Source organism: Tamandua tetradactyla, chromosome 23, assembly GCF_023851605.1.
Source record: "Tamandua tetradactyla isolate mTamTet1 chromosome 23, mTamTet1.pri, whole genome shotgun sequence".
In the NCBI taxonomy this organism is placed as follows: domain Eukaryota; kingdom Metazoa; phylum Chordata; class Mammalia; order Pilosa; family Myrmecophagidae; genus Tamandua; species Tamandua tetradactyla.
The window spans coordinates 35,811,445-35,825,174 of NC_135349.1; the positions used below are offsets into that span (position 1 = coordinate 35,811,445).

General features: G+C 36.4%; 2 protein-coding genes across 2 annotated transcripts in view; one reads left to right on the top strand and one right to left on the bottom strand.

Annotated features, from left to right (window-relative positions):
• Positions 1–2,405, top strand: part of LOC143667403 (uncharacterized) — a 93,636-nt gene extending 91,231 nt beyond the window's left edge. Inside the window, exon 6 of the mRNA XM_077141592.1 lies at positions 2,083–2,405. Within this exon, the coding sequence (XP_076997707.1) occupies positions 2,083–2,130 (48 nt within the window). The 3' untranslated portion in view covers positions 2,131–2,405. The remainder of the gene's footprint in view (positions 1–2,082) is intronic.
• Positions 1–13,730, bottom strand: part of LOC143667402 (phospholipid-transporting ATPase ABCA3-like) — a 182,793-nt gene that overhangs the window by 92,390 nt on the left and 76,673 nt on the right. Inside the window, exons 9-11 of the mRNA XM_077141590.1 lie at positions 4,201–4,374; positions 3,186–3,364; positions 2,269–2,403 (exon numbers count right to left, since the gene is read on the bottom strand). Coding sequence (XP_076997705.1) covers positions 2,269–2,403; positions 3,186–3,364; positions 4,201–4,374 — 488 coding nt within the window. The remainder of the gene's footprint in view (positions 1–2,268; positions 2,404–3,185; positions 3,365–4,200; positions 4,375–13,730) is intronic.

The window sequence follows — 13,730 nt, forward strand, 5'->3', positions numbered from 1 at the left end:
TCAGAGGGCCTCTGGCAAACAGGGTGTCCAAAACCTTTAGATAACCCTCAACTTCAGGGCCCTCCCTGGCCTTGTCCCTGAGTCACCAATATGGGTCTGAAATAGGGGGCAGGACAGCCTCTTGAGACCTGCTCGCACCAAGTAAAAAAGACTAAGGGTGCCAGAGGCTGTATATGGCTCTGCTGACTTCACATTTGACTACCTTAGAGGGGCCCTGGGTGACACTGGATGGGACAGGTAAAATTATAAATTTCTTACTTAACAGTGGAGCCACTCTGTCCTGAACTGTCACTTTGGACCTACCTCCCCTCCTCAGATTTGCCCAGTTACGGGCCCCACATTGCTTTTTGCCTCTCGCCTTTCTCACCTGTCTTTGGAAGAATGCCTGCATGTCCTCTTACATGTGTAACTAATAAATTTTCTATCCGCTTACAAAAAATAAAAATTACAACTCCTCCTGTATTTTACAAATACTTGATATATGGCACTGATTAGGCATTTCTTTCCCTTGATGTACCATCCCAATTTGCCACCTGTGATACCTTGTACCAGAGTCTACCTCCCCACCTTATCATGCTTTCTCAGTCCACATTTAATAGCAACAATCACTAATTAGGTCACCTGAGAAGTGGATGCTAAAACAGAAATTAGGAAGTCTATGCAGGAGGTTTACTTAACATGGAAATTAGCATACAGGAGTGCTCATGGGATTGACATCTATGTAAGAAAAGGAAGGATGCAGATTTGGAAGAGAGCATAGTTAGGTTTCAATGCAGTAACCATAGGGTTAACCATATAGGGAAGCTGGGGATGGGATGAACATTCAGATTTGACCTCAGCTGTGAGAAAGGGAAAGCCTTTATACTCCCACCTGATCAGTTATTGGATGCAAAGTTGTTCTAGGGAAACAGACCTGATTTGGGTAAAGTGACTCTGTTCAGCTGAAACTATTCAAAGGGGGTGGTCAGCAATAACAATGCCATGTCACCAGAGAGACTTTCCTTGGATAATCTACCTAACATGTTCTCCTCCCCATCCTACCCTTGAGCTATTATCTCATCACCCTCTTCATTTTCCTAATGGCATTTGCTGCATAATGTAATTATCTTGTTTGTTCATATGTTTAATTGCTAATGTGCTTTCATTCACACTATAATGTAAGTTCTTGAGGGCAGGAATTTTATCTGTCTTTTCCACTGCTGTATCTCCAGTTCCAAGAATGCATGAATTAATGAGAGATACACAGCAGGTCCTTGGTTCTTCTGAGCACCTTCATAGCCTGGATATGAAAGTATAGGGAAAGATGAATTTCTCAGCTCATTAGAGAAAAGTTAAGGGTCAATCTGGGAGGGAAAGCATGAAGACAGAAATGGGAGGAGACAAGGGAGGGTAGAGCTGGGGAAATGGCCTTAGTCTTTGTGTTCCTTGAGCCAATCCCATCCAGCCCTGATCTATATTAAGGTTTTCTAATATTCATCAAAAAGTTTAATACGAATGGACTTACTGAGGAAACCAGGGAAAATACTGAGTTTCACATCTGGGTTGATGCAACTAAAATAAGATAGCATGTTGCATGGTATAGGCAGAGAGACTACAAGAGCATAAACACCCCCAGAATTGGCAGAATTTGAAAGGAGGGCTTTGTGTTTCCAAAACTTTGGGATTAGGAGCTCAAACCGAGTTCATGTACGCCTTTGAGAGGCAAAAGAATGCCAGCAAATACATAGGTTACTTGAATATTACATTCCTGCAGCTGATACAAATAAACAGAGAGATCCAAGAGCCCCTCCTTGCCAAACATCTCAGAAGAAATTACAGACAGCTACAAATGCAAAACATTTGTGAACAGAAATTAATGTTCACATCCTCTAATCATCGAGCTCCACTAAACTCTACTTTTTAAAATGAGAGCATTTGTAGAAGATACCATTTTAGTTTATAAAAAACTTGATTCTATTTTGGAGGAAAGAAAAAAGAAAGATGCATTTTTTTTATATATCACATAAATTTCATTTTAATATTTCTCAAAGGATGTAAACCTAATGACTATGAATTTTGTTTTGTTTTGTTTTGCATGAACAGGCAACAGGAATCGAACCCAGGTCTCCAGCATGGCAGTTAAGAATATGACTATGAATTTTGATTAGCATTTGAAAATTAGCTTTTGAAATCAGCATTTTTTTCCTGGCATTACCAGCAACAAATATTACCACGAACTGTAAACTAAATTTCCATTACATCAAGGAAAAAAGTACTGTTAAACAATACCTTGTACAAATGTTTGATCTGGATACCTGCCACTAAACCAGTAGGTTCAGCTTCAAAATATTTGTTCTCAATTGTCTCATAAAATTGTTTTTTTTCTCTTTTCTTCTCAGTTGGTTCTCCAAACCAGTAAGAATGCTAAGAAGGAAATAAAAATGTAATCTCTAGGTGACATTGAAAAATAAAGCATTTGAAAATACTCTTGCATTTTCCCATTTATTTTGAGATGGTCTGCAGAAAATTTCTTGGTATAAACATTTGGAGTGAATTAGCTATAAAGTGAATCCCGCAGGGCATAAAAGCAGTCTATTCTATTAAAATTATAACTGTCCGAGAGAGACAAAAGGAAATCACTCCAAAATGAGGTGACAGCAAAAGTGTTGTATCACTCTTGGCCAGATTTCCTCTGAACCATGCATAAACCTTTTTATTATTTACATAAAATGATAAAAGGAGAAGAGATGATGAAGGGAGAGTAAGCTGGATGCTCCTCACTTAGCTATGGTCTGACTCTAAGTAATCTCAGGTAATTCAGGAAATGAAGATGGTGAGGAGTCCCCAGATATGGGCCATAAAACCTCTCCTCATTAGCATACAAAGACCCATAACACGTTCATTTATTTACATTTGAGTTCAATCCTTTATGAAATATTTCCCTGCAGTACTCAGAATTTGTAAACTCTTGGGTTGCAGGCCATGATCTATAGATTATTTATATGTATCTATTTTGGACAGCTTGAAGTGTACTAGGAAAAGGCTAGTGAATTCGTATGGCTGGAATGTAGATGAGATGATTCTTTCACCTATCCATTGCTTCAATTATAGATAATGCAAAATTAACTCATGATGGATTTTATAGATATTACAAAATAGATTTATAAGGACTGGCCTATCTAAATAACAGAAGCACTATGACTCACCTGCAAGAAAAAGTTCCATGGCTTGGGCATACCATACTCTCCTGGAAAGACTGCGTCTATATACCAGGCTACAAGGCCATAAAGGAGAGCATCACATAAAAGCATTCCCAACACATAGGCAAAAACAAAGTTATCTGTTTGAGTTGATGTAAAAATGTTACTCCATTTAATTCCAGTTCCTGAAACATAACAGGACAAATTTACTATACGTGCCACCTTAAACTAAAACTAAGTTATCCATCTGCATCATAATTTTAAAATGAAAAAATATGTGGATACTCTCTAGAGATTCTTCCTATAGTCAGCCATTTTCTTTATTTTTTTTACATGGGCAGGCACCGGGAATCGAACCCGGGTCCTCTGGCGTGGCAGGTGAGAATTCTTGCCTGCTGAGCCACTGTGGCCCACCCTCAGCCATTTTCTTATATTCTTAGAATTTAGGTTGGCAAGAAGAAAATTGAGTAAGTAATCATGTAAGGTATTCCTGTCTATACCCCCAAACAAAAACTAATTAGTAATGACTGAAATAAAAATAAAATTTAACAGAAAGTCAAGAAAATAAGCTTAAAGAACAATAAACAGACCTATGAGTTAAGATGAGGACTGTTCTCTCCTCCCGTACTCAAGCTAAATATTCACTGGAATATATAATTATGGGAAAATGTTTATAATCATTGAAAAGTAGGGACTGTTGCTGATTGCAGGGCACAAACCTAGAATAATTTTTTTGTATACCTACAGCATTGATAGAAAAAGGAAGAAGGAAGTTACTAAAACCCTACTGCTATATAAAGGGTGGTATTTCAGGAAAAGGACAAGAGGCCCTAATAGACTTGAAGTATATTTCTGGAGCGAATGTGGAAATACTTATATTCTATAAGTGATAGTATAAAGTAGCATAATTTTTGGAGGGTGGTTTAGCAATATCAGTTTTATGAATACTAAGAATTTCCTATAAGACAACAAAGATAATATATCTTTTGAATAAGGCTAAATATACAAGGCAAATACTTACCCTGCATTTCTGCATTGACGAGGAACTGAATTCCCAGTGCCATGGCAATGTTTGAGCAAAGACAGGAAGCTAGTTTCTGGGTGAGTGTCATCTCGTCATAATTTTGGGAGATGATACTATACGGAAAGTAGGTGGCAAAATACAGGAAACCTCCAACAGAAACAGCATAATGGGCTGTAAACCAGGAAATTAAAAGGACAATTTAAATAATGTCCCCAAAACTAACAATAAATATCTTCATTTTATTATAAATGCTCTGTGAGAAATAAAACAATGTCTGGCACATAGTAAGTGCTCAAAAATATTTCTGAATGAATAAAAGACTGAAATGAAACATTTGAGGAGCTAACTTTTCTGGATTATGGATAGTCCAGCTTTTAATGGAAAATTTTTAAATTCAGTAATTGTCACTCAGCATATGACAGACATAAATATACATGCCCAAGAAGCACAATGCACTCCAAACAGAGTAAACTTAATAGACCTACTGTGAGACACACACTAATGAGATGGTTGAATGACAAAGATAAAGAAAACAACAAGAGAAAAGCAATTTGTTACATACAAGGGATCTTCAATAAGACTATAAGACTAAGTGTTGAGGAGGCAAGAAGGCAGTGGTCTGATACACTTAAGGCTCTGAAAAAGAAAAGCTGCCACCTAAAAATTCTTTATCTGACAGAACTATCCTTCAAAAATGAGGGAGATACCCCTAAAGAGATGGATGGTAAGATCAAAGGTGATGGTGGAGTTATACAGAGAAGATACAATTTAACAAATGAATATGAATGCTGAGTTATTAAATTGATATCTCTTTTAGTCTCCAGTATTTTAGAACAGCTGGAAGTAAAAACCTAAAATTGTGGAATTGTAATCCATGACAAACTCTGAAATATGTTCTACAACTAATTATGGCGCAGTATTTTGAAATTTTTAGCTTTTTTGTAAAAGAAGGAAAAAAAGTAGATTGTGATGATAAAAAATATTTAAGCCCTCTAGCCTCCTATATTCTGGAGCAGCTAGAGGGAAAAGTATGAGAGGATCGTATGGTACCCCATGACACACTCTGAGATCTGTCCTATAACTACTTGTTGAAGTCGCTTTGAAAACTATTGCTTTTTTCTTTGCTTTGTATGTATGTTATACTATACAATAAAAATGTTAAAAATAAAAAAATTGAGAGAGAATGTAAAACATTCACAGATAAACAGAAACTAAGAGTTCAAAAGGTCCTGCCCTACAAGAATTGTTAAGGGAGTCCTTTAGATTGAAAGGAAAAGACAGGAGAGATTGGCTTGGAGTAAGCAAAGAAGAGATGATCAGTACAGGTAACTAAATGAGTGAATGCAAAACCTAAAGTACTACATCTTCAATATATAAAATTAATCTTTAATTCCAGTAAAGGTTAGAATACAATTGAGCAAAAATAGTTTACAAAAAAAAAAGAAAGAAAGAAAGAGTCATATTTCCTGAAAATGGACACACAAAATATAAAGAGGAAATGTGGGCTACAAACAACATAAAGATGGCAAATGGAGGGAAATGGGAGCAGAGAACATGTATGCTTTTTTTAAAACAAAATTTATTTTAACATTTGTTCCCATATTATTTATTTTTATTCCATATGTTCTACTCATCTGTTGACAAGGTAGATAAAAGAAGCATCAGACACAAGTTTTTCACAATCACACAGTCATATTGTGAAAGCTATATCATTATACAATCATCTTCAAGAAACATGGTTACTGGAACACAGCTCTACATTTTCAGGCAGTTCCCTCCAGCCTCTCCATTATATCTTGAATAACAAGGTGATATCTACTTAATGTGTAAGAATAACCTCCAGAATAACCTCTCGTCTCTGTTTGGAATCTCTCAGCCATTGACACTTTGTCTCATTTCACTCTTCCCCCTTTTGGTTGAGAAGGTTTTCTCAATCCCTTCATGCTGAGTCTCAACTCATTCTAGGGTTTTTCTCAATCCCTTGATGCTGAGTCTCAGCTCATTCCAGGATTTCTGTCCCATGTTGCCAGGAAGGTCCACATCCCTGGGAGTCATGTCCCATGTAGACAGGGGGAGGGTGGTGAGTTTGCTTGTTGTGTTGGCTGGAGAGAGAGGCCATATCTGAGCAACAGAAGAGGTTCTCTTGGGGGTGACTCTTAGGTCTAATTTTAAGCAGGCTTGACTTATCCTTTGTGGGGTTAAGTTTCATATGCACAACCCTCAAGACTGGGGGCTCAGCCTATAGCTTTGGTTGTCCACACTGCTTGTGAGAATATCAAGAATTCAACTTGGGAAAGTTGAATTTTCCCCCATTCTCACCATTCCTTGAAGGGGTCTTTGCAAATACTTTTTTTTTTACATGGGCAGGCACAAGGAATCGAACCCGGCTCCTCTGGCATGGCAGGCAAGCATCCTTGCCTGCTGAGCCACTGTGGCCCGCCCTGCAAATAGTTTTTTATTCACTGTCAAATCACTCTGGGAGTTATCAGGGCTTCATTCTGGACAAACCAACAAAATCTCATCTCCTACTCAAGGTTCCATGTACTTATGGTGTTCAATTAAGCTATCTACATAAGTTATACTAGGAAATGCACTAGTCAAAATATAAATTTTGTACCAAATAAAGACTTTTCGCTTTAGTCTCACACATAAGTTGAATTTTTTAAATATTAATTCCTATCTATTTTCAGCACACTGCAGTAATGACATTCTTTTGTTCATCCTCATGCAAAAACATTTTTAAAATTTGGACATTTAGTCACTATCATTATACACTCTAGGCATTCCTAGATTATACCATCTCAATCTTTATCGTCTATCTTTCTTTCTGATTTCATTTGTGCCCCTAGCCCTCCACCCTCTATCATTCTCACATTCAGCTTCATTAAGTGTTTTAACATAATTGCATTACAGTTAAGTAGTATTGTGCTGTCCATTTCTGAGTTTTTACATTCAGTCCTGTTGCACAATCTGTATCCCTTCAGCTCCAATTACCCAACATCTTACCCTATTTCTATTTCCTGATGGTCTCTGTTACCAACGAAATTCTCCAAGTTTATTCACTAATGTCAGTTCATATTAGTGAGACCATATAGTATTTGTCTTTCTGTTTCTGGCTAATCTCACTCAGCATAATGTCCTTAAGGTCCATCCATGTTTTTACATACTTCATAACTTTATCTGTCTTAGAGCTGCATAATATTCCATCATATGTATATACCACAGTTTGTTTAGCCACTCGTCTGTTGATGGACATTTTGGCTGTTTCCATCTCTTTGCAATTGTAAATAATGCTGCTATAAACATTGGTGTGAAAATGTCCATATGTGCCCTTGCCCTCATGCCCTCTGAGCAGATACCTAACAATGGTATTGCCGGGTCATATGGCAATTCTATATTTAGCTTTTGAGGAACCACCAAATGCTTTCCACAGCAGTTGTACCATTGATATTCCCACCAACAGTGAATAAGTGTGCCTCTTTCTCCACATCCTCTCCAGCACTTGTCATTTTCTGTTTTGTTGATAATGGCCATTCTGGTGGGTGTGAGATGATATCTCATTGTGGTTTTGATTTGCATTTCTTAATGGCCAGGGAAGTTGAGCATCTCTTCATGTGCCTTTTGGCCATTTGTATTTTCTCTTCTGAGAAGTGTCTGTTCAAGTCTTTTTCCCATATTGTAATTGGGTTGGCTGTCTTTTTGTTGTCGAGTTGAACAATCTCTTTATAAATTCTGTATGCTAGACCTTTATCTGATATGTCATTTCCAAATATTGTCTCCCATTGTGTAAGCTGTCTTTTTACTTTCTTTTTTTTTTTATTAATTAAAAAAAGAATTAACAAAACAATTAGAAATCATTCCACTCTACCTGTACAATCAGTAATTCTTAATAACATCACATAGTTGCATATTCATCATTTAGTACATTTGCATCGATTTAGAAAAAGAAATAAAAAGACAACAGAATAAGAATTAAAACAATAATAGAAAGAAAAAGAAAAAAAAAAAACAAAAAAAACAAAAAACCTATACCTCACATGCAGCTTCATTCAGTGTTTTAACATAATTGCATTACAATTGGGTAGTATTGTGCTGTCCATTTCTGAGTTTTTATATCCAGTTCCGTTGTACAGTCTGTATCCCTTCAGCTCCAATTATCCCTTCTCTTTTTTTTTTTTTAATTAACGGAAAAAAAGAAATTAACCCAACATTTAGAGATCATACCATTCTACATATGCAATCATTAATTCTTAACATCATCACATAGATGCATGATCATCATTTCTTAGTACATATGCATTGGTTTAGAAGAACTAGCAACATAACCGAAAAAGATATAGAATGTTAATATAGAGAAAAAAATAAAAGTAACAATAGTAAAATCAAAACAAAACAAAACAAAACAAAAACCTATAGCTCAGACGCAGCTTCATTCAGTGTTTTAACATGATTACTTTACAATTAGGTATTATTGTGCTGTCCATTTCTGAGTTTTTGTATCTAGTCCTGTTACACCGTCTGTATCCCTTCAACTCCAATTGGCCATTATCTTACCCTGTTTCTACCTCCTGCTGGACTCTGTTATCAAGGACATATTCCAAATTTATTCTCGAATGTCTGTTCACATCAGTGGGACCATACAGTATTTGTCCTTTAGTTTTTGGCTAGACTCACTCAGCATAATGTTCTCTAGGTCCATCCATGTTATTACATGCTTCATAAGTTTATCCTGTCTTAAAGCTGCATAGTATTCCATCGTATGTATATACCACAGTTTGTTTAGCCACTCTTCTGTTGATGGAGATTTTGGCTGTTTCCATCTCTTTGCAATTGTAAATAATGCTGCTATAAACATTGGTGTGCAAATGTCCGTTTGTGTCTTTGCCCTTAAGTCCTTTGAGTATATTCCCAGCAATGGTATTGCTGGGTTGTATGGCAATTCTATATTCAGCTTTTTGAGAAACCGCCAAACTGCCTTCCACAGTGGTTGCACCATTTGACATTCCCACCAACAGTGGATAAGTGTGCCTCTTTCTCCGCATCCTCTCCAGCACTTGTCATTTTCTGTTTTGTTGATAATGGCCATTCTGGTGGGTGTGAGATGATATCTCATTGTGGTTTTGATTTGCATTTCTCTAATGGCCAGGGACATTGAGCATCTCTTCATGTGCCTTTTGGCCATTTGTATTTCCTCTTCTGATAGGTGTCTGTTCAAGTCTTTTTCCCATTTTGTAATTGGGTCGGCTGTCTTTTTGTTGTTGAGATGAACAATCTCTTTATAAATTCTGGATACTAGACCTTTATCTGATATATCATTTCCAAATATTGTCTCCCATTGTGAAGGCTGTCTTTTTACTTTCTTGATGAAGTTCTTTGATGCACAAAAGTGTGTAATTTTGAGGAGTTCCGATTTGTTTATTTATTTCTTCAATGCTCTTGCTTTGGGTGTAAGGTCTAGAAAACCGCTTCCAAGTATAAGAGTTATATTTCCCTACATTTTCTTCTAACAGTTTTATGGTCTTAGATATAATGTTTGGGTGTTTGACCCATTTTGAGTTAACTTTTGTATAGGGTGTGAGATATGGGTCCTCTTTCATTCTTTTGCATATGGATATCCAGTTCTCTAGGCACCATTTATTGAAGAGACTGTTCTGTCCCAGGTGAGCTGGCTTGACTTCCTTATCAAAGATCAATTGTCCATAGATGAGAGGGTCTATATCTGAACACTCTATTCCATTCCATTGGTCAATATATCTATCTTTATGCCAGTACCATGCTGTTTTGATCACTGTAGCTTCATAATATGCCTTAAAGTCAGGTAGCATGAGACCTCTGACTTCATTTTTTTTTTCTCAGGATACTTTTAGCTATTCGGGGCACCCTGCCCTTCTAGATAAATTTGGTTATTGGTTTTTCTATTTCTGAAAAGTAAGTTTTGGGGATTTTAACTGGCATTGCATTGAATCTGTAAATCAATTTAGGTAGATTTCACAGTTTAACTATATTTAGTCTTCCAATCCATGAACATGGTATGCCCTTCCACCTATTTAGGTCTTCTGTGATTTAACAATTTCTTGTAGTTTTTTTTTGTATAGGTCTTTTGTCTCTTTAGTTAAATTTATTCCTAAATATTTTATTCTTTTGGTTGCAATTGTAAATGGAATTCTTTTCTTGATTTCCCCCTCAGATTGTCCATTACTAGTGTATAGAAACACTATAGATTTTTGAGTGTTGATCTTGTAACACGCCACTTTTCTGTACTCATTTATTAGCTCTAGTAGTTTTGCTGTGGATTTTTTGGGATTTTCAACATATAGTTTCATATCATCTGCAAACAGTGAGAGTTTTACTTCTTCCCTTCCAATTTTGATGCCGTGTATTTCTTTTTCTTGTCTAATTGCTCTGGCTAGAACTTCCAAGACATTGTTGAATAACAGTGGTGATAGTGGACATCCTTGTCTTATTCCTGATCTTAGGGGGGAAGTTTTCCATTTTTCCCCATTGAAGATGATGTTAGCTTGGGTTTTTCATATATTCCCTTTATCATTTTGAGGAAGTTCCCTTCTATCCTTATCCTTTGAAGTGTTTTCAACAAGAATGGATGCTGAATTTTGTGAAATGCCTTTTCTGCATCAATCGAGATGATCATGTGGCTTTTCTGCTTTGATTTGTTGATATGGTGTATTACACTAATTGATTTTCTTATGTTGAACCATCCTTGAATACCTGGGATGAATCGTACTTGGTCATGGTGTCTAATTCTTTTAATGTGTTCCTGGATTTGATTTGCTAGAATTTTGTTGAGGATTTTTGCATCTATATTCATTAGAGAGATTGGTCTGTATTTTTCTTTCTTTTTTGTTTTTACAATATCTTTGTCTGGTTTGGTCTGAGGGTGATGTTGGCTTCATAGAATGACTTAGGTAGCTTTCCCTCCTCTTCAATTTTTTTGAAGAGTTTGAGCAGGATTGGTACTAATTCTTTCTGGAAAGTTTGGTAAAATTTACATGTGAAGCCATCTGGTCCTGCACTTTTCTTTTTGGGGAGCTTCTTAACGACTGATTCAATTTCTTTCCCTGTGATTGGTTTGTTGGGGTCGTCTATTTCTTCTTGCATCAATGTTGGTTATTCATGCCTTTCTAGAAAGTTGTCCATTTTATCTACATTGTCATATTTATTAGCATAAAGTTGTTCATAGTATCCTGTCATTACTTCCTTTATTTCTGTGGGGTTAGTGTTTATGTCTCCTCTTCCACTTCTGATTTCATTTATTTGCATCCTCTCTGTTCTTCTTTTTGTCAGTCTTGCTAAGGGTCCATCAATCTTATTGATTTTTCTCATAAAACCAGCTTCTGGTTTTGTTGATTTTCTCAATTGTTTTCATGTTCTCAATTTCATTTATTTCTGTTCTAATCTTCATTATTTCTTTCCTTTTGCTTGCTTTGGGGTTAGTCTGCTGTTCTTTCTCTAGTACTTCCAAGTTAATTCTTCGATTTTTGCCCTTTCTCCTTTTTTGATATAGGGATTTAGGGCAATAAAATTCCCTCTTAGCACTGCTTTTGCTGCATCCCATAAGTTTTGATATGTTGTGTTTTCATTTTCATTTGCCTTGACATAGTTACTGATTTCTCTTGTAATTTCTTCCTTGACCCACTGGTTGTTTAAGAGTGTGTTGTTGAGCCTCCACATATTTGTGAATTTTCTGGCACTCTACCTATTATTGATTTCCAACTTCATTACTTTATGACCTGAGAAAGTGGCTTGTATGATTTCAATCTTTTTAAATTTATTGAGACTTGCTTTGTGACCCAGCAGATTGTCTATCCTTGAGAATGATCCATGAGCACTTGAGAAAAAGGTGATCCTGCTGTTGTGCGTGTAATATTCTATAAATGTCTCTTAAGCCTAGCTCATTTATTGTATTATTCAAATTCTCAGTTTCTTTATTGATCCTCTGTCTAGATGTTCTGTCCATTGATGACAGTGGTGAATTGACATCTCAAACTATCATGGTATATGTGTTTTTTTCTCTTTTCAGTGTTTTCATTGTTTGCCTCATGTATTTTGGAGCATTCTGGCTTGGTGCATAAATATTTATGATTTCTATGTCTTCTTGCTGAATTGATCCTTTTATTAATACATAGTATCCTTCCTTCTCTCTTTTAACTGTTTTACATTTGAAGTCTAATTTGTTGGATATTAGTATAGCTACTCCTGCTCTTTTCTGATTGTTATTTGCATGAAATATCTTTTCCAAACCTTTCACTTTCAACCCATGTTTATCCTTGGTTGTAAGATGTGTTTCCTGTAGACAGCATATAGATGGGTCCTGTTTTTTAATCCATTCTGCCAAGCTATGTCTTTTGATTGGAGAGTTTAATCCATTAACATACAGTGTTATTACTGTATGGGTAATACTTTCTTCTCCCATTTTGGCTTTTGCATTTTATATGCCATATTTAATTTTCCTTCTTTTAACCTTTACTCATAGTCTTCCTTTCTACACTCTTCTCCACACTTCTCTCTTCTGTCTTTTTGTATCTGTGTCTAGTGCTCCCTTTAGTATTTCTTGCAGAGCTGGTCTCTTGGTCACAAATTCTCTTGGTGATTTTTTTGTCTGAAAATGTTTTAATTTCTCCCTCATTTTTGAAGGGCAATTTTGCTGGATATAGAATTCTTGGTTGGCAGTTTTTCTTTTTTAGTAATTTAAATATATCATCCCACTGTCTTCTTGCCTCCATGTTTTCTGCTGAGAGATCTACACATAGTCTTATTGGGCTTCCCTTGTATGTGATGGATTGCTTTTCTCTTGCTGCTTTCAAGATTCTCTCTTTCTCTTTGACCTCTGACATTCTGATTATTAAGTGTGTTGGAGTATGTCTATTTGGATCTATTCTCTTTGGGGTACGCTGCACTTCTTGGATCTGTAATTTTAAGTCTTTCATAAGAGTTGGGAAATTTTCAGTGATAATTTCCTCCATTGGTTTTTCTCCTCCTTTTCCCTTCTCTTCTCCTCCTGCAGCACCCAGAACATGTATATTCATGCACTTCATATTGTCATTCAATTCCCTGAGTCCCTGCTCATATTTTTCCCTATATTTTCTTTTGCTTGTTGGATTTCAGATGTTCCATCCTCCAGTTCACTAATCCTATCTTCTGCCTCTCAAAATCTAACATGGTAGGTTTCCATTGCTTTTTTCATCTCTTCTACTGTGCCTTTCATTCCCATAAGTTCTGTTTTTCCAGACTTTCCATTTCTTCTTTTTGTTCATTCCTTGCCTTCTTTTTTTTTTTTTTTTTTTAAAGAGAGAGTGAGGAAAGGAAGGAAAGACAGAGAAGGAAGGAAGGATGGAAGGGAAACATTTTTTAAACATTTTCTTGTTTTATTATATTTTGTTTGTTTGTTTGTTTTTTACATGGGCTGGGGCCGGGAATCGAACCGGGGTCCTCCGGCATGGCAGGCAAGCACTCTTGCCCGCTGAGCCACCGCGGCCCGCCCTCCTTGCCTTCTTTATATTCTCCCTCAA